We start from the raw sequence: 25,629 nt of genomic DNA on the forward strand, positions 1-25,629 counted from the left end.
AATTATCAAGTTGTAATCAAAACGCTAAAAAGAAATTTTAAACCAACTTTGGGAAATAACTGATATTCCAAAAACGCATTATTAAATATACAATTCTACAGGTTTTGACAAACATATACACCTACGTAAGCAGCACTGCAATCAAGACAGAAGCACATTTCTATAATCCCAAAATGTTTCCTAAGGTCCTTTCCAGTCAATCACAAACACACCGAACCCCCTCCCCACCACAACCCTAGGCAACCACTGTTCTGCTTTCTGTAACTAAATTCTGTCTAGAATTTCACATAAATGGGACCATAGATATGTACTCTTGTGTCCATCTTCCTTTTCTCATTAAGTTTTTGACATTAACCCAAGTTGTTTCATATGTCAGTAGTTTCTTCCTTTTTATGGCACAGTAGTATATATATAGTCCACTGTACGGATATACTACAATCAGTTTACGCATTCATCTGTTAACAGACATTCCTACTGTTTCGTTCGGGACTTATTAGGAATAAAGATTCTAAGAATATTATACTTATACTTAAGTCTTTTTGTAAACAAATGTTTTCCTGGAATTGCTGGGTCATAGGGTAAGCATACATTTGACTTTCAGAAACTGTTAAAGTTTTCCAAAGTGGTGTACCATTTTACACTCCCACTGGCAATATCTGAGAATGCCAGGAGCTCTACACCTCCTTGCCAACTCGTGAAATTGTGAGTCTTTCTAAGTTTAGCCACTCTGCTGGTGGCAGCACTATGCGATTATAGTTTTAGCCTGCGTTCCTCTGAGGATTAATTATCTTGAGCATCTTTTTCATGTGATTATTGGCAGCTGATATATCTTCATTTAAGTGACTTCAAATATTTTACCCTTTTAAAAGGTGGGCTGTCTTTAAAAAGTTGTCTGATTCTCTCTTTATACTGATTGGTGCAAGTCCTTTGTCAGGTGTAGGCATTTCAAGTATCTTCTCCCAGCTTATAAGCTGCCTTTAAGGAGCAAAAACCTTCAATTTTGATGACACCCATTTTTTTCTTTTATGATTCATGTTTTACAAATAAACTAAAAATCCTTGCCTATGGTAGTCGTGAAGATTTTCTCTGATGTTTTCTTCTAGAAGTTCCATAGTTGTGGCTTTTATGTTTAAATTTATGACCCATGTTTTTGTACATAAGTAAGGGTAAACTTTTATCCCAGTTATTTTGTTCAAAAGGCTCCCCCTTACACTGGTACCTTTGATGTTTTTGTCAAAAATCAATTAACTGTATAAAGTAACATGTTGTACACCTTAAATTTACACAATGTTACATGTCAAATATCCAATTAAAAAAATTTTTTTAGTCAATCAATGGACTGCCCTGGTGGCGCAGTGGTTAAGAATCCGCCTGCCAATGCAGGCGACACGGGTTCAAGCCCTGGTCCGGGAATATCCCACATGCTGTGGAGCAACTAAGTCCATGCGCCATAGCTACTGAGCCTGCGCTCTAGAGCCCGTGTGCCACAGCTACTGAAGCCCGCACACCTAGAGCCCGTGCTCCACAACAAGAGAAGCCACCGCAATGAGAAGCCTGTGCACCACAACGAAGAGTAGCCCCCGCTCGCAACAACGAAGACCCAACGCAGCCAAAAATAAATTAATTAATTAAAGAAAAAATGTTTTTAAAGTATACCTGAATAAAAGACTAGAGTTATTTTAAAAAAAAATCAATCGAATACACACACATGGGTTTATACCCTCTACTCTGTTCCACTGATTTATCTTATGCCAATACCACAGTTTTATGTTTTAGTCTTTAAATCAGGGAACACTGTCCTCACACTTCGTTGTTCTTTTTCAAAATTGTGCCAGCTCTTCTAAGACCTGGGTGTTCCCATATAGAATTAACAATTATTTGGTAATTTTTATTAAAACCCTGCTGAAAACAGTTGGGATTGTCTTGAATCTACAGATCAATCTGAGTAGAACTGATACCTTAACAGTATCAAAGTCTTCCAATCTATGAATATGGTACCTCCCTCCATGTACTTAGGTCTTTTTAAGTTTCTCTCAGTGATGTTTCATAGTTCGGTGTATAGATCTTACATATATTTGGTTAAATTTACACTTGAATATCCCAATGTTTTTATTCTATTATAAATGGTATTTTTGTCAATTTCATTTTTTTTTTCAATTGTTCACTGCTGTTATAGAGAGATTCCACTGCTTTTCGTATATTGCCCTTGTATCCTACAATCTTGCTAATAAGTTGCCTTCTTATTTCTAGGAACAGGATTTACTACATACACAACCATGTCATCTGAGAATAAAGACAGCTTTACTCCTTCCTTTCCAATCTGAACGTATTACGTTTCTTCTACTGGACTTAATGTACTGGCTAGAACTTCTAGTACAGTTTTGACTACTATTGGTCAGAGTGAAAAACTACTTTTTTCCCCATGGAAAGCATTCAGTCTTTCATCATTAAATAAGTATGATGCTAGCTATAGGTTTTTGGTAGGTGCCCTTTATCAGGATGATATAGTTCCCTTCTATTCCTAATTTGCCAAGACTATTTATGATGAGTGGCTACTGAACTCTGTCAAACAAATGCTTTGCTACAACTATTGAGAAGATGTTTTTTCTCTTTTATTACATCAATATAGTGAATTACATTAATTGATATTTCTAGATAAAATCATACTCCTGGGATAAACTCCACTTGACCATGCTTTATTGTCCTTTTTACATATTGCTGGATTTGACTTACAAATATTTAAGGATTTTTACACATATGTTCATGTTGAATACTGGTCTACAGTTTTCTATAATGTCTTCGGTACTGCTATCGGTATAACGCTAGCTTCTATTTTCTTAAGGATTCTTTATTTTTTTCCATTACATGTTTGCTAGAATTTACCAGTAAAGCCATCTGGGCCCTGGAGTTTTCTTTGTGGGAAAGAATTCAATTTCATTAATAGATATAATGCTATTAAGATTTTCTATTTCCTTTTGTGTCAGTTTTAGGAACAGGCATACCTTGAAGATATCGCAGGTTCGGTTCTAGACCACTGCAAAATAGCAAGTCACATGAATTTTTTGGTTTCCCAATGCGTATAAAAGTTATGTTTACACTATACTGTAGTCTATTACGTATGCAACAGCATTGTCTAAAAAAAAAATGTACATACCTTAATTTAAAGGTAAATTAAATTATGCTAAGTTTAATTAATAAATTATGCTAAAAATGCTAACCATCATCTGAGCCTTCAGCAAGTCGTAACAGAAACATCAAAGATCACTGATCACACATCACCATAACAAATATGATAACAATAGTGAAAAAATTTGAAATATCGCGAGAATTACCAAAATGTGACAAAACAGACACAAAGTGAGCAAGTGCTGCTGGAACAATGGTATCAATACACTTGCTTTATACAGGGTTGCCACAGACCTCCAGTTTGTTTAAAAATTTTTAAAAAGCCAAAAAACAGTATCTGTGAAGCACAATAAAATGAAGTACAGTGATAAGAGGTCTGCCTGTATTCGTTTTTTCAAGGAATTTGTCTTGTTTCATCCAACGTGTAGAACTTATTGGGATAAAACTGTTTATAAAATTCCCTAGTTATTCTTTTAACATCTGTAGGATCTGTAAGTGATGTCAGTTGTTTCATTCCTAATATTGTTAACTGTGTTTTCTTTCTTTCTTCTAGAATGCTTCTGCAAAATGTGAATGCTATGTACCACTAACTTCCTCCTACCTTAGGTAAAAGATACAGTCAAAAATGATTCACCACCTCAAAACTCACAAAGGCAAATGAATACTGTCCAAAGATGTCACAAAAGAAGCTACACACTTAATCCTAAAAATACATTCTTAGAATTGTCTTCAAAGCTCACTGAGTTTCGGGAGAAAATCTGTAATAGAAAAGCCATGTAACGTAAAAAGTTGGAAGAAACCTTGGAGATGAAAAACTCCAGATGAGGATAAAGACCCAGAGAGTTAAGTAAGTTGCTCAGTCTGTAAAGCTTGATGGCAAAAGCTGGGCGACGGGATTTCTTGAAATACTTTCCGATCTCATTTCTTTCCTTGTTAGTTACATCAGAAGAGTTAACATAGAAGGTTAGGCTAAGAGATACTAAACACTGTTGTTCCTCAACCTGCACTCTTGGGCCAAGTCTGGAGAAAAGGGAATAATAAGAATATTTCCACTTCAGGTAGATAAAAATCAAACAACCTATTTTTAAGATGTTCCCCTACTGGTTTTCCCGCTGAAGGTGTTTGTATTGCTGGTGCTCTTCTCTTTTTGGTTTATTTACATTGTGGTTCAAATGAGAATATGCAATAAGCATATATTTGTAAGATCATAAAAGCACATCTTCAAGTTTTCTCACTAAGTTATTAATAACCCTGGCTTGAAAGTCACACACTTTTTTTCTTTTAACCTAAGTATACTGTGTAGGTCAGTAACATATCTTAATCAGAAGATATGGCTCTCAAAGAGCTCCACTGTTTTTGTACGTCAAATCCAACCCTAACCCATTATATCACATTCTCCAAGCTTTTCTTTTATCTTTTCCTATGATATGCTGCAGTTAAACATATTAGTTGCACTTTTCTTTAGCTTTGTTATCAGTCCCCACCACCAACTCCCCCCAAAATGTGGTATTTTCAAAAAAGCATGCATATTCAAGAGTCTTCTTTTACTTTCAGCCCCATTTAGTCAAAAGACTTATTTATGGCTGCTCGAGAGCTCAATCTGGTTTATTGCCAAGAATGTAATACTGCATCCCCAGTCTCTGCTTTTTTCCCTTGCTGCCTTGCCTTTTACCTTAACATTAAGAAATTCCAGCATACAATTTATATAATGACTTTTACTTTCTTCTTGATGACATCTTCCACAGACAATTCTGGCTTCTTGCTCTAATTTGAACCACCTGCTTTCCAGGTCCCTGGCATAGTTGTTATCCTGGGATCTTCACTGGTGTCTTAAGAGATTTAGTTTCTTGGATCTTGTTTCATCTTTTTTGTCTAACTGCTCCTTCATTTTTCTGGGTACATATTCAAGAACGTGTGAAAGGTAAATTTCCCAAGTCCTTACATTTCTGGAAATGTCTTTAATTTGGCCTCTCACCTGAGTAATCATTTGGTTGCTATCAAATTCTAGATTTAGGAACTCAGAATGAACTTTGAATTAACTGCCCTATTGCTTTCTAATATCTATTGCTGCTGCTAAGAAATCCAATGCCAGTAGACTCTTACTCTTTTTGAGGCCAACCTTTTCCCTGTCTAGCAGCTCTTAGGATTTTCTTTTTGCTCTTGGACTTTTAGAACTACAAAAGAGGTTGACACCAAATGGAGATCTTTTTTCATCTAAACTTCCCGAGTATCAGAATGCTCTTTCAATCAGAAGATACGATTTTTTGGGTGAAGAAAATTTTCTCCTACTATTTCACTGATTATTTTTGCTTTTATTTCATGTAATATAACTTTTGAGATGTCTTTTAGACAGATGCTATTACATTCTGTATTTGTTCTCCAAGTTCCTCTTTTCTTGTGTATTTTTCCATCTCTTTTGCTCTAACATTCTGAGGGAGATCCAAGAATTTATACTTTTGCTAAATGGCTAGCTAGGCTTTCTTAAACCAGCTAAAGTAACTGTCTTCTACATACCAGCTACAAAATCACTCAATTTTGTGGTAGACTATGAAATTACTACATGCCACGGACTTCACTGTTGAAACTACCAATTTGTTAAGTGCTACCATGATGCCAAAATTTGACAGTATGGATAAAGAAAACAGAGCTAGCACTTCACTTTTCTTAAGACTACTCATCTAAAAACCTGAAATTTTTAGAATACAGTAAACAATCCAGGCATTGTTTTTTAAAAAGGTACTGTGATGGTAAAACAAGGTAGCAACTTCAAGCCTAGGCGTTCAAGTTCGTGCACTATACTTCATTACTCAGCAATAAAGCTTTACTGAAAGAAAACAGAATATAAGTAATTCTCAGTGGACTAGGTGAAATAAATTAGAGTTCAGGATCACTAATTACTAAGTAAATGATAAATCATGGCTGGCAGATTAAGCAGCATGAATGATTTGATACATTTATGAAGATTTAAATCTAAAGTAACAAGTGTACAAGTCAATTTCAAAGTTAGTGACATAAAATTTTTATGGATATTAAAAGTTTCCACCAAAGATTTCTGAGATGATAAATAAAGATTTGGGAGTAAACCAGAAATTACTCTTTAGAACACACATCACTGAAAAATTAAAGTGAACTGGAGGGCAGGAGGCACTGGCGGGACGTGGGCCTGCAAAACCATGAGCGAAGCGGGTTTGGGCCCTCGACGGTGGGCGCGAGTGTCCCGCCTGCTCTCCTTTAGTGCAACCCATCGGCTCCACAGGAGGCAATTATGAAGCCCCTTGATCATAAGAAGCTGGATCTGGATGTGCCATATTTTGCAGATGTCGTAAGACGACAGAAAATGTAGCTGTTTATATCTGGGAAGACCTTCAGAAATTTCTTCCTGCAGGAGCTCTTCATAAAGTACAAGTATATGAGGGCTTCCCTGGTGGTGCAGTGGTTGAGAGTCCGCCTGCCGATGCAGGGGACACGGGTTTGTGCCCCGGTCCGGGAAGATCCCACATGCCGCGGAGCGGCTGGGCCCGTGAGCCATGGCCGCTGAGCCTGCACGTCCGGAGCCTGTGGTCCGCAATGGGAGAGGCCACAACAATGAGAGCCCCGCGTACAGCAAAAAAAAAAAAAAAAAGCATATGAAACTGACAATAATATTGTAGTCTATAAAGGAGAATAACTCTTAGAGGTTAGTACTACAGAATGATTTAATTTCTTTCCATATTTGAAGAAGATCTTTATCCCCTTGGACAATTAAGAAGTCATCACATAATTGTTACATCTCCGAATTGTGTTCTGGAGCACTTGATTTACTGGAATCATTGTGAGTAAGACCTGTTTTAAACTCAAATCTATCTTAAAACCAAAGTGTAATGTATTCTGAGTATCATTTAAAGAGTGTTTCACCTATAGATTAAAATCATTTCAGCAACAAAAGAAAAAAATTAAAGTGAGTTAAGCTAGTACATATAAGAAAGAAAACATAAAAGAATGCAGAAAAAAATAAATGTAAAATATTTAAAGCAAACTCAAAAAAAAAAGAATGCAGAAATGAAGGAGGAAATCAAATTAACTTTAGATTAACCTCTTCTGTGAAAAAGTTTTCTGTTTTCAAAACAAAGAAAAACCCTAGTCTAAGTAAAGAATATGAACACGTAAACCTCGCTGAGACAACTGACTGTGAGCAGAAATTAAGAGCACAAATTGAAGTCAATACCTCTATGTTTTCAAGTCACTTGTAAGTATTTAAACCAGAAACAAAACTGATTGAATGAGACTGTTTACTCAAAATGAGAGCAGTGTCCTAATGGCTAAAGGTGTCTTCAAGGTTTCTACAGATAGTTCATTATGCAAAGGGAAACGTTCCTTCAGAGGCTGCCAAGCTCCTCTTGGTTCACCTTCTAACGAAAGAAAATTGAGAAAGCTCTTCAGATAAAAGACTGTTTTAGTCTTTCATCTACGTAAAATCTACAGAATAGTCCCTCTGTTCACCAACTTCATCAAAATTATTCAGAATTATACTGGTTTTATCAACAGTAAAAAAATATTAGTTGAATCTGACTTTCCACTCATACTTCCTCCCGTGCTCCAATCTAGCCCTCTGCTGAACTATCTAACCTAGTATCTTGCACTCAGCCACTTTTCCAAATTATCATGCCAAGTTACAACCACAGTCTCAACTTTGAGCAAATCACCCCAACAGAGTATACATTTCCTACTCCAGACAGGCTAGCCAACAGACAGAAACAAAGTCACAATGGCCTAGAATAATTTAACTCAACAAAAAGCAAACACTCAATTAAGAGACAAAAAAAAATCAGAGAATACCTAACTATGTCTTAGACAAGTCCAGTTTTGCCTAAAATCGTTCATGTAGACAAACATAACATTAAACTTGTAAGAGTTACTATAAGAGAGGCTGTACAGTATTGTGATTAAAAATATAACTCTAGAGCACGACTGCTTGAGATTAAATCATGGTTTTGTTACTCTACCTGCTGCTGTGTGATCTCAGACCAGTTACTGATGCCTGTTTTCTCATCGATACAATGGGGAAAGTAACAATACCTCTTTTGTGAGGCTACTGTGAGGATTAAGAAGATAAATAAACGTATGTGAAATGCTTAGAACAGTGCCTGGCATGTGTTAATGCCACGTAAGTACTTGTTATTATTTATGAAAACAAGTGGGGTGATTGGTAACTACTGGGTTTTTCTAAAGATACAGCCTTTAAAATTATCCAACTAGCTGTCTCTACAGTCCAGCTCTGAGCTCTTACTAGCTTATTCAGTCAACAGATACTTACTCAGTATCTGCTCTATGCCAGGCATCGCACTTCCACTTCCACTGTCAATACCTCAAATCTTTTACGGGTGAAAATGAGCTCAACCGCCTCGTATTATTAAGGCTTGCAGTACTGCCATACTTCTATAATGCCATACTTAACTATAATTAAATAATTACTTCTCCTTGATATTACTCTTAGTTATTTCCCGCCTTTTTCCACTCATTAAAAAAAAAACTTTATAAAGGAAACTTTCAAACACGTACAAAGGTTGAGAGACTCATAAAATGAATCCCACATATCTATCACCCAGTTTCAACCACTGACACATTAGAATCTTATTTACACACCCACTTCAATTATTTTAGAGCGAATCCCAGATGTACCATGTCCTTATAACTGTTCAGTATTTATCATCTCTCTCTAAGGTATCCTTTTAAACCACAATATTATTACAACTAAAACATTAATTATTAATAATTAATTCCTTGATATTAAATAATCAGTGCTCAAATTTTCCCAAATAGCACAAATGATTTTACAGGTCTTTCCACTCCATCAGATTTAGCAATTAGGCAATGTGTCAATAAAATGAAGGTGACCATGGGAATTCCCTGGCGGTCCAGTAGTGAGGACTCTGTGTTCTCACTGCCAAGGGCCCAGGTTCGATCCCTGGTCAGCAAACTAAGATCCCACAAGTCACACGGTGTGGCCCCCCCACAAAAATAAATAAATAAAACAAAATAAATAAATACAAGGAAGGTGACACAACAGTGTCAGCAAAGTAGTAGGAGATGAAAGCCAGATTTGAGCAGGCAGAAATAAGGAAACGGAGATCACTGTATATGCTCACGCAAAGCTCAAATATGAGAAAGAAAGGAGAAGAACGGGGAGGCACGTGCAGGATCAGGATCAAAGGGGAGTTGATTATGTTTGTAACGTGAAGAAAAATGAAGAAGCGGAGACACAGGTAAAAACAAAGAGAAACTAAAAACATAAGGTCCTAGAGATGAGAGGGGATGAGATCAAAAGCACAAGTGCCAAGGCCGACCTTGAATAAGAGAGGTATAACCTAAACTCTGATATTGAAAGGAAGGAGTTATTAAGCATGAGTACGAAAATGGGAAAATTTCCGTGTGTGGCAGGCAGGGGGTGATGGGGTGAGGAGGTAATGAGGTTAACGCTTAAAAATGTTCTCGGTTTTCTTAAGCATTCGGAGATGAAAATCACTGATTAAAAGTAGGGTACTGGAAAGAATTATGCAGGGGGTTTAGATAAAATATTGAAGATCTGGATGGAATTTAAGGAAACTGAAAGGGACAAATGACCAGACAGGTGAAAGAATTAATCAGCATTCAAATCTTATGTAGATTTCAAAAAACAATTTCAAACATCACCCCTTCCATGAAGCTTTTCTTAATTTTCTTAACCAAAGGTAATTTTCCCTCCTTGGAACCTTTGCTTTTATTGCTCATAATGGTTTGTTTCCACCGTAAAAATTAATGCATTTCTTCTCTTTTTCCCAGTAGCTAGACTGTAAGCATTCTGTGGGTACTTATCTGTGTGTCACAGGGTTAAAAACAGTACTTTACAGCATACAATTTAGAATCTTACTATCGTTTTAAAAAATAGCATAATTTAAATACTAAAGGAACATAAGAGACAGTAACTACTAAGGTGAGAGGACTACTGAAGGCCTCACAGAGAACACAGACCTGAGCTAGGTCTGGAAGGGAAGAGAAAGCACAACTTGAACAGGGGAAGTGTAAAAAGTAAAGTGCCTCAAGGATTGGTTTTAACATTTTATACATGGTAACAGCTGTTTACAAATAACACTAAGCTCTCCCATTAATAAAGAAGTTTTGCAAATGAGCAAAAAAAGACTTACTACAATGTGTGGGTGGGGAAAAAAGTGGTGGTTTTAATGTGAGTAAGTTCAAATTCATCCAAATCATGTATAAAATATATTCTAGTAAACCAATTAGAAAATAGAGGAAAACTACATTTTTACTGGATGACAGAAGAATTCAGACAGATTCATATCTAGTTGAACAATCACTGACAAGTACAGATCTTTAGTGACAAGGCTCAAATTTCATCAAAGCACAGATGAAGTCCTAAGAAAGAAGACTTACTAAGTTCTAAAGATAAAACGGAAAGAGATAGCTTTTAACAGTGTATGAAATCTATTTCAAATACTTACTATTTAAAAAAACTTGGCTTTCACCATCCCGGATGTACCGAGGGGAACATCCATCTTGCCTTTTGCCCTGGTACATTTTTCTTTGCAATCAGGTAAATGACCCTCAGTCCCAGATCTTAAAGGAGTGCAGAAGGTAAGAACCTGGGACATCTTGCCCCCTTAGGACCTCTGTTCCCTGACCAAGAAACAAAAACTAACCTCCCAGTACCTCATACTTTTCAGAGCTGTACTCCCAACAGCCTACCCCAACTCTGCTTGCAGCCTGACTCCTAGCTAATTACAGGCTTCTACACCTCCTTCTTGCCCACTAGCAACAGGAGGAAAACACCACAGGCTCAAGCTGAACAGTAAGTGGCAAGGCACAGTTCTGAGCAGAACTCTTTCAATTCTAAAGAAACTATACAACTGACATGTCAATTATGGCACAGACAAGAATTATAGATCCAGATAACACTCGGAGCACTAGTCTGTAAGTACTCTATCTTGACCACATTTCAGAGGTCAAACAAAAACAGCCATAGACAATGTGAGCAAATGGGCATGGCTGTGTTCCAATAAAACTTTATTAAAAAAACTGTAGGTAAGGCAGTAGTTTACTAACCTCTGGTCTAGAGAGTCATAATTAGATTTGATTTTGGTCAATTCTAACAATACACTGGATACAACATTTTATCTTCATGTTTAAAACAGAAATACACACCCACATATGATCAAAATTATATAAGAAATTCATAAAGGAAAGCCTGGGAGGAAACAGTAAAATAAAATGTAAATAGTAGTACGGATGGCCAAACTATGGGTCATTGGTCATAGAGTATCACCGTAAAAAAAAAGTTTAAAAAACTGTAGAAATTACAAAATGGAAAATAAAATGGATTAATAAACAAGTAATTTAAGCTTATGGTAACTGTTCTAAAGAAAATAAACAGGGTACTGCCCATGTTAGAGAGAATCTGAAGAGAGCACAGAAAGAGAAAACATCTCCAAAGAGGGGACATTTTATAGGAGACATTTATGCTGAGATCTGAAAGACGATGACGTTGCTCAAGAAAAGAGCTGATGGAAGAGCATTTATCCAGAGCTCATAAGCAAGCAAAGGTGTTGATGAGAATGAAAGAAACTGACAAGTGTTCTGGGAAAATAAAGGAGACTAATGAAACAGTGAGCAATGGGGAAATGGTTTTAATAAGACAAAAAAGAAGAGACATCTCATTTGCAAAGTAAGATGTCTCCAAACAAGGCAGGACCAGCTTCATCAAACAGGGATGGCAGAAAGGGCAAGGAAGGTTCAGAAGAGTTTGGGAATTCTGGGACCTCAGGACGGTATCTAAACTTACCAGCGTCCCCATTCCAATTCTCATGATCTCCCTCTTCCCCAATCATTGTACTTTCACACAAGAGACCTTTTGATTTTTATTTAAGCTCCCTGGTCCTCTGATCCTTGAATCAAGAATTTCTAAGATTGTCATTTTCTTTCTTTATGTTCTCCAGTATAGTCAGAACAGCCAGCCCACCCACACTTCTTATACTCCTCCTCCCCAGAAATGTCTTGTACAATAGCTCTTTAGTCTCTCAGTTTTGCCTTCAATAAGCACTTCATTTTACATAACCACAAGTTAAGTAAGTTAACTGTTTACTTGCAGCTTTGTTAATCTGAAAAACTTCAGTTGTGTTAAGCCACTGAGATTTGAGGGTCGGTTTGTAATTACAACATAGTGCAGACACTAATAATAAAGAGGTCTATAAAAAAATCTTTCCCTATTCTGGTTAACTCAAAAACGCTCTAAGTCAAATTCACTGCCATTTAAAATGGTTAAGGGCTAACTTCGCTATATAAATTTATAGAGGCGTAAGATTTACATACATACATATATAGAATGTGAAAATAGAAGAAGTTCTTGATAAGAATATTTGACTTACAGTGTGAGCACATTTCCAAAGGATAACTTGCCTCATTTCCCTGGAGGAAAAAAAAAAAAAATTAGTCATAAAATTGGCACAAATGTCTTTAAAAGATTGAACTTAAATATTCTGAGTCACAAAACATTGGGAAATAAGCCATAAACGAAATGTGTCTAGATCTATAAATATTTTTGATAAAAAAATTATACAGTATGATAGAAAGAGCTCTTGCATTAAACAGGCCTGAGTTGTGGCCCTGTCACTTAAGATTTATGCAAAGATTTGATTAAAATTTATTTTAAATATTTTTAACACCCTAAACATACTGTGTATCAAATTTTAACACACTACAGACTGTCAGTGCACTAAGTTGTCTTGCTGGATGAACTCATTTTTGGGTAGAGCTCAGAATAAAGCTTCTCCTGCCATTTCTGTTTAATTGAAGAGTCTACTGAGACTGCAAAGCTGTTAAGAAAACAAAAATGCTTTTATACCTGCATTGAAACAGAATGTTCTGTACGCTATGCAACAAAAATAAGAAAAATATTAATAGGAAGGTAGGTCCAATGTAAGACAGCCAGCCACTTGAACTCCAAATTTTTCTTTTCATGAGAAGTCTTATCTCATGGATAAACTCTAATTCACCTGAACTCCTAATTTACAAAAAGTTTACCTAAAAGTGCTCTAGAAAAACTACAGACCTGACCCAATGCTTACATTTAAAATTCTTGATGACTGGGTCCAGGGAGGTCAAGTAAGCTGGTGAAAGTTCACACCATTTGATTAGCAATGGAACCAGAAGTAGTTCTAAATCTAAGACTGTAAAAATTCCAAGTATAACAGACTCACACAAAGTAAAAATCATGAGGAAAATCTTTTTAAAAGTCTACAGAATTTAAAGTAATACAAATTGAATTTTTAAAGTTCAACAATAGATTGAGTAGACCATGCATCCTATATCCCATCTATCTAATCTTGACCCTGTCTAGCAGCAAGTGTACAATGGGATTAACACATTTAAATACTGATATTTGAATATACCTATGTATCCTAAGAAGTTATTGAGTGCCGCCTGAAATAAGAAGTACCATTTTAGTGTGGCTGGCTAGACTCTCAAAAGTATCTCTTATTCTGAGTAAACTTAAGGTCTGAGAAAAGTTTATCAGTAAATTAGCATCTTTAATTCCTATCTTGCTGACAATAATTAGTCTTTTCCTTGAAAATTATAGCAGATAATTTAACTGGTTAATCTAGTTTTAGGTCACTTTAAACATCAAATATATATTAAAACAGAGACAGGAGTAGCAAACATTAATAAAAATGACATTATTAATTAGCAGAGATGGAGTTCTACTTATTTTGCACCTTACTTAATTGACCTTAAGATTCTTACCATGATTCCTATCTTTTACTGTCTCACATATTCTTTCATGTCTAAATTTTTTAAAAACCCTTTAAAAAATATTATTCCAGGGCTTCCCTGGTGGCTCCCTGGTTGAGAGTCTGCCTGACGATGCAGGGGACAAGGGTTCGTGCCCCGATCCGGGAAGATCCCACGTGCCCCGGAGCGGCTGGGCCCGTGAGCCATGGCCGCTGGGCCTGCGCGTCCAGCGCCTGTGCTCCGCAACGGGAGAGGCCACAACAGTGAGAGGCCCGCGTACCGCAAAAAAAAAAAAAAAATTGATCATAAAAATACTCAATCCAAAGAAAGGCAGATAAATAGGAAGGATCAAAAATCAAATGAGGAAAAAAATACAAAGTAACTAGCAAGATGGTAGATTTAAATCCAAGCATTTTGAGAATTATATTAATTACGTTCAACGTAAATGGTCTAATAACTCCAATTCAAAGAAGATACAACTATATACTATCTAAACGAAGTCTACTCTACAGATAGGCTGAAACTAAAAAGACAGGAGGAGATATACCACACAAGTAATAATCAAAAGAAAGATACAGTGGCTAAGAATACTGGACAATGTAGAATTCAGAACAAGGAATATTACCAGGGATAAAGAGGACTATTTCATAACCTTAAAAGAGTCAATTCATTAGGAAGATGTAACAATCCTAAATATATTGTGATATATAATGAGAAATATCCTTGGGTCCTCATTCATTTCTAGCACAAGAGCTCCTTAGAATGTCTCAAGTGTGGAGAGCTATAAAGATTTCTTTTGTTATGTTAATGAGGCGACTATAGGAAAGGACTAAAGGTAGGGGTTGGTGGCCAGGAGAACCAATCATGTGATTAGAGGTTGGACCTTCCAGTCCCACCTTCCAATCTCTACGGAAGAGAGATAGGCTGGGGGTTAAACCATTCGCCAATGATTTAAGCTGGGCTGGAGACTGAGCTCAATCACCACTGATAAGTGATTTAATCAATCATGCCTATCTAATGAAGCCTCCAGAAAAACCAAAAGGATGGGTTGGAGAGCTTCTTGGTTGGGGGGCATGTGGAGATGCAGGGAGACTGGAGCACCTGGAGAGGGCATGGAAGCTCCACACCCCTTTCCATGTACCTTGCCCTAGACATCTCTTCCATCTGGCTGTTCCTGAGTTACATCCTTTTATAGTATGTCAGTGATCTAGGCAGTAAAATGTTTCTCTGAGTTCTGAGTGGCACTAGCAAATTACTCAAACTCAAGGTGGGGGTTGTTGGAACCTCCAATCTATAACCGGTTGGTCAGAACTTCAGGTAACAACCTGGACTTGCAATTCGCTTCTAAAGGAGCGGGGGAGGGGGCAGTCTTGTAGGACTGAGCCCTTAACCTGCGGAAGCTGATGCTATCTCTAGATAGTGTCAGAATTGAGTTGAATTGTAGGACACCCAGCTGCTATCTGAGAATTCTGTGGATGTGTAGGGAAAAATACATTGTAACTGGGTCCCAGAACCCTTTCACATACAGTTATCCCTCAGTATCTACAGGGAATGGGTTCCAGGACCCTGGCAGGTACCCAAATCCATGCATTCACTTGGATCATGTAGTATCGATGCTACAGTATTTATTGAAAAAAATCCCTGTATTAGTGGACTCACACAGTTCAAACATCTGTTGCTCAAGGGTCAACTGTATATACTTAATAACAGGGCTTCAAAATTAAATGTGTCAAATACAGAGAACTGAAAGTTAAATAGACAGTCATATTTGGAGATTTTAACATTTCTCTCACAGTAAATAACAGAAAATAAGTAGACCAAAGGAAAAAATAAGTTGTGGAAGATCAGAACAACACGCTATCAGCCAAGATGTCCTAAGACAACAAAATATTCTTTTCTGCTGCACACGAACACTCACGAAGACAGACATTATTCTGAGCCTAAAAAAAAGTCTCAATCAACTTTAAAGGTTTGAAACCATACAGAATATATTTTTTCATTACAATGGAATTAAGCAAGAGAGGTATTTAGAAACATCCAAATATTTGAAAATGAACAACACAATTCTAAATAACCCATGAGTCACAGAAGAAATGATGAGAGAAATCAGAAAATATTCTGAACAGAGTAAAAACGGAAGCTATCAGAATTTAAAGGATGCAGGTTAAGCAGTCTTTTGAGGAAAACGCTATTACAAGGGAAGTCCAAAACACAGTGATCTGTTCCCACCTTAAAAAGCTAGAAAAAGAATAAATTAAACCCAAGGCAAGGGGAAAAAGAGAAAAAAAGCAGAAATTAATGAACTAGAAAATGGACAAACAGAAAGAAAAATCAGTAAAACCAAAACTCATTTTTCGGGAAAGGTCAATAACTAACACCCCAGGCAAATCACTAGAGATTTTACAGACATTAAAAGAAAAATAAATGGATATTCAAAAAAAGTATGAAAATAAATTTTATAACTTAGATGAAATGGACAAGTTTCTTGAAAAATAAAATCTACCAAAACTGACTCAAGAAAAAAATAAAGTTGAACAGCTCTATTGCTATTAAAATAAACTGAACTGGAGTTAAAAAGAACACACAAAACCTTCTTAACAAAGAAAACTAAAGACTTTGATGGCTTCACTGGTCAATTCTATCATATATTCAAAGTCTGAAAAACATACCAATCCTATACAAATTCATTCAGAAAGCAGAAGGGGAAGGAATAGTTCTTAACTCATTTTATGAGGCCAGCTTACCCTGACAGCAAAATCAGACAGTGACATTACAAAAAAGAAAACTCTACTCCAATATTTCTTCATGACCATGGATGGAAAAATCCTTAACAATATTTGATGAAATTAAATCCAGAAAAAAATTTTAAATAATAAAAATCATGACCAACTGAGGATTATCCCAGTAATGCAAGGTTGGTTTAATATTCAAAATTAACATGGTTCACTATACTAACAGAATAAAAAATGCCATACCTATGGTCATCTCAACAGACAGAATAAAAGCATCTGACAAATTTAAATACCCCTTCGCAACAAAACAAGAACTCAGTAAACTAAGAATCTTTCTCAGTCTATAAAGGCTATCTACAAAAAGCCTACAGCTAACATCATATTTAATATCGTGAAGGGATGCCTTCTCCCCAAGATCAGGAACAACATAAAGTTATCTGCACCAGTGCAATAAGGCAAGACAAAAGAAATAAAAGACATACAGATTGGAAAAAGGGAGTTAAACTGCCTTTACTTGCAAATGACATCACTGTACATGTAGACAAATCCTAGACAAACTACAAAAAAGCTATCAGAACTAATAAATGAATGAAACAAGGTCACAGGATACAAGGTCAATATATAAAATTGAATGTACTTCTACATTCTGCAAGCAATGAAAAATGAAATTAGGATCCCATTCACTTAGAAAATCATCAAAAATACAAAATATTTAGTAAAATATGTGCAAGGATTGTACAATGAAGACCATGAAACATAACTGAGAGAAATTCAAGATGATCTAAAAAAACATAAAGCTATATCATGTGCATAGATCAGAAGACTCATTAAGATGGCAATTCTTCCCATACTGATTAACAGATAAAAAACAATCCCAATTAAAATCCCAGTAAAATATTTTATAGAAGTCAATACACTGATTCTAAAATGTATATGGAAATGCAAAGGATATAAACAGCAAACAATCTGAAAAAGAAGAACAATGTTGAAGGACTTAAAACTTGAAGAATTATTATAAATTTAAAGTCATCAACAGAGTAACAGTGGTATAAGAGTAGACATAAAGTTCAATGGAGCAGAATAAAATGAAAAAAAAAAAAATACATAAACACCCAGAGTCAAGTGATATCTAACAAAGATGTCCAGGTAATTCAGTGAGGGAAAACCTCTGCAACAAGTGATGCTAAAACAAACGGATAGCAGTATACAAAAGAAAAAAAAAAGAAAACCCCCCCTCAAAGATCTGAATAGATATTTTACAACAAAAGATATATACATAACAAATAAGCACATGAAAAGATGTTTCACACCATTAGATATTAGAGAAATGAAAATTTAAACTACAATGCGATACCACTACATGTGCAACTAGTGTGTGTTTGTGTGTGGCTAAAATTTAAAACCAGAGATACCAAGTGTTACTGAAAATGTAGAACAAATGGTTGTGTGCTGCGCAGAATCCCAGGATGTCCTGAAATTTCCAGCCTCTGGTATATAAACATCTCCCAGTTATTCAAACACTAATCTAGGTACTGCTGCAAAGTGATTTTCTATATGTAATTAAGGTTCCAAAACAATTGATCTTAGGATAAGATTATTCAGGTGGATCTGTTCTAGTCATAAGAGCCTTTTTTTTTTTTTTTTTTTTTTTTGCGGTCCGCGGGCCTCTCACTGTTGTGGCCTCTCCGGTCGCGGAGCACAGGCTCCGGACGCGCAGGCTCAGCAGCCATGGCTCACGGGCCCAGCCACTCGGCGGCATGTGGGATCTTCCCGGACCGGGGCACGAACCCGTGTCCCCTGCATCGGCAGGCGGACTCTCAACCACTGCGCCACCAGGGAAGCCCCCATAAGAGCCTTTTAAAAAGAGAGAGGGGAAGTCAGAGATTCAAAGCCTAAGAATTCAACACCAGGGAGATGGAGTGAGTCTCTAAGAGCTGAGAGTGGCCTCCAGCTGACAGTGAGCAAGGAAACAAAGATCTCAATCCTACAACGGCAAAGAACTGAATTCTGCCAATAATGGAAATAAGCTTGGAAACAGAATCTTCCTCAAAACCCCCAGATAAGAACTCAGTCTGGATTTCAGCCCTGTGATCCCTGAAGACTCCATGCTAAATTTCTGACCTACAGAACTATGAAACAATAAATAGGTGCTGTTTTAAGCTACTAGGTTTTTGGTAATTTGTTACTCAGCAATAGAAAACTAACACCCAGACATACAGTACATGTAGCTAAAAGGAAAATGTTGACATATCAAGTGTCAACTAAAAATGAAACTCTTATACATTGCTGGTGGGAACTAAAATGAAAACATGGCCACACAAAGATTTGTACTCATATGTCCATAGAAGCTTTATTGTTAATAGCCTAAACAAGACACAACCTAAATATCCATCAGCTGTCAAATAGATAATACTGTGGTGTATCCAAACAATGGAGTGCTACTCACTAATGAATAGGCAAAGACTACTGATACACATAACATAGATAATTCTCAAAAGTTATGTTAAAAGAACCCAGATACAAAAGGTTACATACAGCATGATTCCATTTATAAATCCCAGAAAAGGCAAACTATAGTTACTGAAAGATCAGGGGTTGCCACGGATCGGAGGGTGAATGCAATGGGGTACCAAGTAACATCTGAGGGTAACAGAAATGTTCTACATCTTGATTGTGGTGATGCTTAAAAAACTATATACATTTATCAGGACACATTAACTGTATACATGAAATTGGTAAACTTTATTATATGGCAAGTTATACCTCAATAAAGCTGATTTTAAAAACTTAATAAGGAGTCCCAGGTATAATGGAATTGTTTCAGAACACATAAATTTAAGTCTGTAGTTAAGATAAAAATCTTATCACTTCTTAAAAAATAACAATATAGTTTCCGGTCATGCTATTATTCCAAAACCATATGGGATCTTTATTTTTATAAGACACATATGCACTTCAAGATAACAAATTATATATTTTTTCAGATTATCTTGTAGTATCATGAGGAACCAGAAACTATTTATTAGTAATCTTGACCCTTATAATTTTTTTCATCCGTTATTTAGTCCCTTTCTCAGATTATGAAGTCCAGGATGGCAACAATCTCTTATTATCTTTTTATATCCCTAGCCAGATTTAACATTATCCTAAATTTATTGAAGGAAGAGTTTTACAGTTGCATGTAAAAATCTACATAGCCTTAAGGAACTTGGTTTAAGTGGAATTTTAAGCATCAATGTGTTGAACAGTGAGCCTGTCACTTTGAGGAAAATAACTGACACATGAAACATGAAATATAGAAAACCTCAGCAAAGAAATAAAAGATATAAAAAAGAACCAAATAGCAATTTTAGAACTGAAAAACAATAATTGATACAGTAACGCAGTAAGTAAACTCAACAGAATAGAGCTGACAGAGGAAACAGTCAGTAAACTGGCAGATGGGGGAAAACAAATTACCCAGTCTGAACAACAGAAAGAAAAAAGACTGAAAAAAAATAATCTACAGAGCCTCAGGGAACTGTGCGACTATAAAAAAGATTTAACGCTTGTCTTATACTTCTGAGAATAAAGAATATCTGTTTTAGGAGTTACTAAGATGGTCTGATTTTATCCTAGAAAAAAAACTGATTTGTGGTAAATTGGCAAACTTTGTCTTTCAGCAAATAAAGACATTTGGATTGATTCTAACTTTTTCCTCAAGTCCATATTATTCAGCATTTTAAAAATAAATTTATTATGGGCTTCCCTGGTGGTGCAGTGGTTAAGAATCTGCCTGCCAATGCAGGGGACACGGGTTCGAGCCCTGGTCTGGGAAGATCCCACATGCTGCAGAGCAACTGGGCCCCGTGAGCCACAATTACTGAGCCTGCGCGTCTGGAGCCTGTGCTCCACAGAGAACAACAGAGGCAGCCATAGTGAGAGGCCCGCGCACCGCGATGAAGAATGGCCCCCGCTTGCCACAACTAGAGAAAGCCCTCGCACAGAAATGAAGACCCAACACAGCCATAAATAAATAAATAAATTTAAAAAAAAAAAAAAAAATAAATTTATTATGCTTATCAATTTTGGTATACAAAAAAATCAGTAAGAATATGAAAATATGTTCTAAAGAAATTTTCTGGCAAAGAAATGAAAAAAATATTTTTGGATCTTTTTATCTCATTTTGTTTAGAGTTTCTTTGATCTTAAACTGTCAAGATGTGAGAAAACCAAAATAAATTTTATAGATGCATACTGTAAAGTTTAGAATATTTTCAAAGGGCATGCTGTCAGAATATTTAGACATTCATCTTTATCTAGCAGACTTTAAGAAGTGACGGCATTGTCTTATTTGGTTATAGACTCTCCTTGTGAAGTATAAATATTATTTCAGTAATAAGAGTAACTGCTTGCTTATCTGAAGTGCATATAAATGCTTAAAAGATAAAAGTGAGCATCAAGGAGGGTAAAAATCTAAAGTTTTTTAATAACTGAAATTTTAAGAATTTGATTCTCCCAATATACCATTAAAGATAAGGTAGGTTTTTATAAATGTTCCTTATCTGAGTTAGTTCCCCCTAAGTATCTTTTCCCTAAATGTTTTTTTTTTCAAATTATGAATGGGTCCTGAATTTTATCAAATGCTTTTTCTTCATCAACTGATATGATCATGTAATTTTTCTTCTTTAGCATGTTAATATGGTGTATTAGTTGATTTTCAAATAGTGAAGCAGCCCTGCTCTATCCCTGCCTGCAATGAGCCATAAATTCTATTTGCTTATATTTTGTTAAGGACTTTTGCATCTACATTGATATAGTAATACTGACCTACAGTTTTCTTCTTGGGATTTTTTTTTGTATCAAGGCAATAGGGCTAAACTACCTAATTCATATTGGGTGAGATGTGGTGGTCTGTATTTTTCAAGAAACTGGTCCATACAACAAAGTTGTCAAATTTATGTTTGTAGAGTTGTTCATAGTATTCCCTTTATTATCTTTTTCAAATCTGCAGGGTCTATGGTGATACCTTTCTCTTTTTTAAAAATTTATTTATTATTATTACTTTTTGGCTGCATTGGGTCTTCGTTGCTGTGCGCAGGCTTTCCCTAGCTGCGGCGAGCAGGGGCTACTCTTCACTGCGGTGCACGGGCTTCTCATGGTGGTGGTTTCTCTAGTTGCGGAACACAGGGTCTAGGCACACAGGCTTCAGTAGTTGTGGCTCGCGGGCTCTTGAGCACAGGCTCAGTAGTTGTGAAGCACAGGCTTAGTGCTCCGCGGCATGTGGGATCTTCCCGGACCAGGGCTCAAACCCCATGTCACCTGCACTGGCAGGCGGATTCTTAACCACTGCGCCACCAGGTAAGTCCAATACCTTCTATTTCATTCCTGATACTGATAACTTCGTTTTTTCTTTAATTTCTCTCAGTCTTGCTAGAAGTTTGTCAATTTATTGAGCTTTTTGAAGAACCAGCTCTTTCATTGATTTGCTTTACTGTTCTTCTGTTCTTCTGTTTTCAATTTCACTTTTCTTTATTCCCTTCCTTTGGGTAGATTTTTCTTTCTTTTTGGTTCTTGAGATAGAAGCCCTCTTTCTTCCTCTCTCAGGAATCCAATGACACAAGTGTTAACTCTTTTTCATAGTCCCACAGTTCCCTGGGGCTCTGTAGATTATTTTTATCAGTCTGTTTTCTTTCTGCTGTTCAGACTGGGTAATTTCTTTTCCTCTATCTGCCAGTTTACTGATTCTTTCCTCTGTCCGTTGAGTTTACACACTGCATCACTGTATCAATTACTGTTTTTCAGTTCTAAATTGCCATTTGGCTGTTCTAATAACTGTGTCAGTTATTTTCCTTGAAATGACAGCCTCACTATTCATTTTTGAGAACGTGTCTGTCAAATACTCAAGTGTGAATGACCAGATTTTGTCAGTTGTTTTCAAGCAATTTTGGTGTTCTATGAAAAAGATAGCTACTTCAGCTTAAAAATCACATAAGGGCTTGTTTTCCCTTAAAACAACCGCCATAAATTACATATGCAGAAGTGATGATTTATACATATCATTTCGTCATACAGGGTATTAAAGATACATGCAGTGGTTAGATTTGATAAAATTAATACTTTTTACTGCTTTACCAAGGATATTGTGAAACTGGTATTTTTTAAAACTGCAATTGCATGGCAGAGAATACAATGGTTACTGGTACAGTACTGTGTCACTGTTCTGATTCATGCTAAGGTATCAGCAGTTTTACCAGCCAGTGCTTTTGCACCATCAGTGCAAATGTAAACAGAGTGGATTAAACAAACATTATTTTTGTGTTATAATGAAAACATTTTGACCTCATGGACCCCCTGAAAGAGCCTTGGGGATTTCCCAGGTATACATGGACCACTCTGAAAACTACGGATCCAATCCAAAGATCATATTTAAATTTTGCGAATAGAGAGTATTAGCATTTGAAGAGAAATTCACCAGTGAAAAAGAAAGCAATCCAATACAGCAACAAAACCAGTAGACTATGGATCTATTTTCTATTTGTTCTAATACTTTGTTATGGTTCCATAATAATATTCTATATTATTCTACAATACATATGTCCCAATAGCATTCTTTATAGAAAAAAGAAATCTTGGATCATGTATTGTATTCAATAGTCATGGCTCTCTTTAGCATACTTTAAATCGGAACAATTCTTCAGTCTGTTTATATCTTTCATGACTTCAACATTTATAAAGAATACTGGCCAGTTATTCTGTAGACTGTCCCTCAAAGGGTTTACCTAATGCTTCCTCAGGATTTGATTCAGATTATACCCCTCTGGTAAAATACCAAAAGGGTGGTAATGTGTTCTTCCCAGATATCAGGAAAAAGATAATGTTGGTTTTTCTCATTACTGGTAATGTTAACTTTGATCACTTAGATAAGCTCTGCCAGATTTCTCCATTATAAAGTTGCATTTTCCTCTTTGTATTTAATACATCTTGTGGGAAGATATTTTTAGTCTATGTAAAGATCCAAGTTACTCCTCAAACTTTCATCCACTCATTTTAAACATCCACTGATGATTCTTGTCTGAATCAATTATATTATAATGGCTGCTGGGATAGCCAGCCTCTAAGATGATTCCCACCTCCTGATATTCACAGCCTTGTATAATTCTCTTCCCTTGTGTCACTTGCCTTTAACCAATGGAGTGTGACAATATCAAGGGGACATCAGTTTTGTGATTAGGTTACAAAAGACTGTGACTTCCATCTTGCCAACAAGTCTTTCTATAACTTTCTCAGCTTGCACACTTTAATGAAGCTCACAGAGCAAGAAACGAAGGGTGATCTCCAGCCAACAGCCCACAAAGAACTGAATGCTGCCCACAACCAATGAATGAGTGTGGAAGTAGATCCTTCCCCGTCAAGCATTCAGATGAGACCACAAACCCAAGGCCTTACAAGTGACCATGAAGCAGAGAACACAGTTAAGCCCAGAGAAACTGTGAAATAATGTGTGTTAAGCCATTGCACTTTGGGGTAATTTGTTGCAAAGCAATAGGCAACTGATACAATTGCCATATGATAGTTTTCTAATTTCATCATTCCTTCAACTTTTTTTTTTTTGTGGTACGTGGGCCTCTCACCACTGTGGCCCCTCCTGCTGCAGAGCACAGGCTCTGGATGCGCAGGCCCAGCGGCCATGGCTCATGGGCCCAGCCGCTCCACGGCACGTGGGATCCTCCCGGACCGGGGCACGAACCCGTGTCCACCGCACTGGCAGGCAGACTCTCAACCACTGTGCCACCAGGGAAGCCCCCTTCAACATTTTTTACTTGGCTTCCTCCTGCGGGGAAAGATTTCTTTTTCCTCCCTATCTATATGGACTTAGGTATTTCAGTGTGGACTTAATGGATTTTATTTCAATAGGTTATAATCTTTTATCATTATCTAATTTGATGTTTAAATTGTCCCACATTTGGCCAGTGGGAACCTTCCCCTTCAGGCTGGTTCTTGTGTCCTTTTAATATATTCCCATCATTCTATGGGCCTTCCTAACCTTCTGGCACAAGACGTTCCAAGTATACATTGTACTTCCCCTGCCCCAGTCCTGAAATCAGCTATTTCTCCAAGGAGCCCAAGATTCTTTTAGCGGAGAATGGTTAATGGTACCACTTGATGAAGAAAAGTTCTTAATTTTAATGCAGTCTAACTTATTCATCTCTTATTTTACACTATGACTAATTCATAACACACCAGATTATTCTTTTACTGAGCTGTCTGAATATAAATATAGCTTTACTATATGAATTTATAACTTTTTATATTGCTTTATTAATATTCTGAAGTATTTTTCTGCACGTAAAGAGCCTGCTATTTATACCCTTTAACAGAACAATTAGTGAGGAGAGGGGGAAATGCCCATCCATGTGTCATACAACATGCTAGGCATGATCAAAGTATAAACACAGCAGATTCTCAAGTCCCCCAAACATACAACTTTGAAACTGTAAAGGGGCTACGGACATCCAGGTAGATATATCCAGCAAGTACAGAACCTGGGTTCAGGGGCAAGACGTGACAAGAGATACGATTTTGGAAATTATCAGCATACAGATAATAGCCTTCACCACTAAAAGGAGAGTCCATTAAAAAAGGGAAAATGAAATAAAAAATAGGAGAATACTAACCCTTAAAAAATTATATGAGAAATTCACTAAGAATAAAGCAAATTATTAAATACAGAAAGAGAATCAGTAGAATAAGGATCTATTTTAATAGTTTAATATTCCATTATGGCTTTATCATAATCTATATTATTCCATAATGTTTTCTTAGACTATAATAGAGCATATATAGTATTTTGTTTCTATTATGGATCATATTCTTATATTGTTCTAGAAAGCATACAAGGAAAAATTTTAAGAGGGAGTTAAGAGAAACAAAGGAGACAAATAAAAATTATTCCCATTTTGGGGTGTAGGTTCAGACTTTATATAAGTCATACTATTAAAAGCAAGGTGTAGGACTTCCCTGGTGGCACGGT

General features: G+C 36.4%; 1 protein-coding gene across 1 annotated transcript in view; it reads right to left on the reverse strand.

Moving 5' to 3' along the window:
• PPP3R1 (protein phosphatase 3 regulatory subunit B, alpha) overlaps nucleotides 1–25,629 on the reverse strand; it is a 59,916-nt gene that overhangs the window by 14,216 nt on the left and 20,071 nt on the right. The window contains exon 2 of the mRNA XM_032652424.1: nucleotides 12,522–12,561. Within this exon, the coding sequence (XP_032508315.1) occupies nucleotides 12,522–12,561 (40 nt within the window). The remainder of the gene's footprint in view (nucleotides 1–12,521; nucleotides 12,562–25,629) is intronic.

This window comes from Phocoena sinus, chromosome 13, assembly GCF_008692025.1.
Source record: "Phocoena sinus isolate mPhoSin1 chromosome 13, mPhoSin1.pri, whole genome shotgun sequence".
NCBI classification, from domain to species: Eukaryota; Metazoa; Chordata; class Mammalia; order Artiodactyla; family Phocoenidae; genus Phocoena; species Phocoena sinus.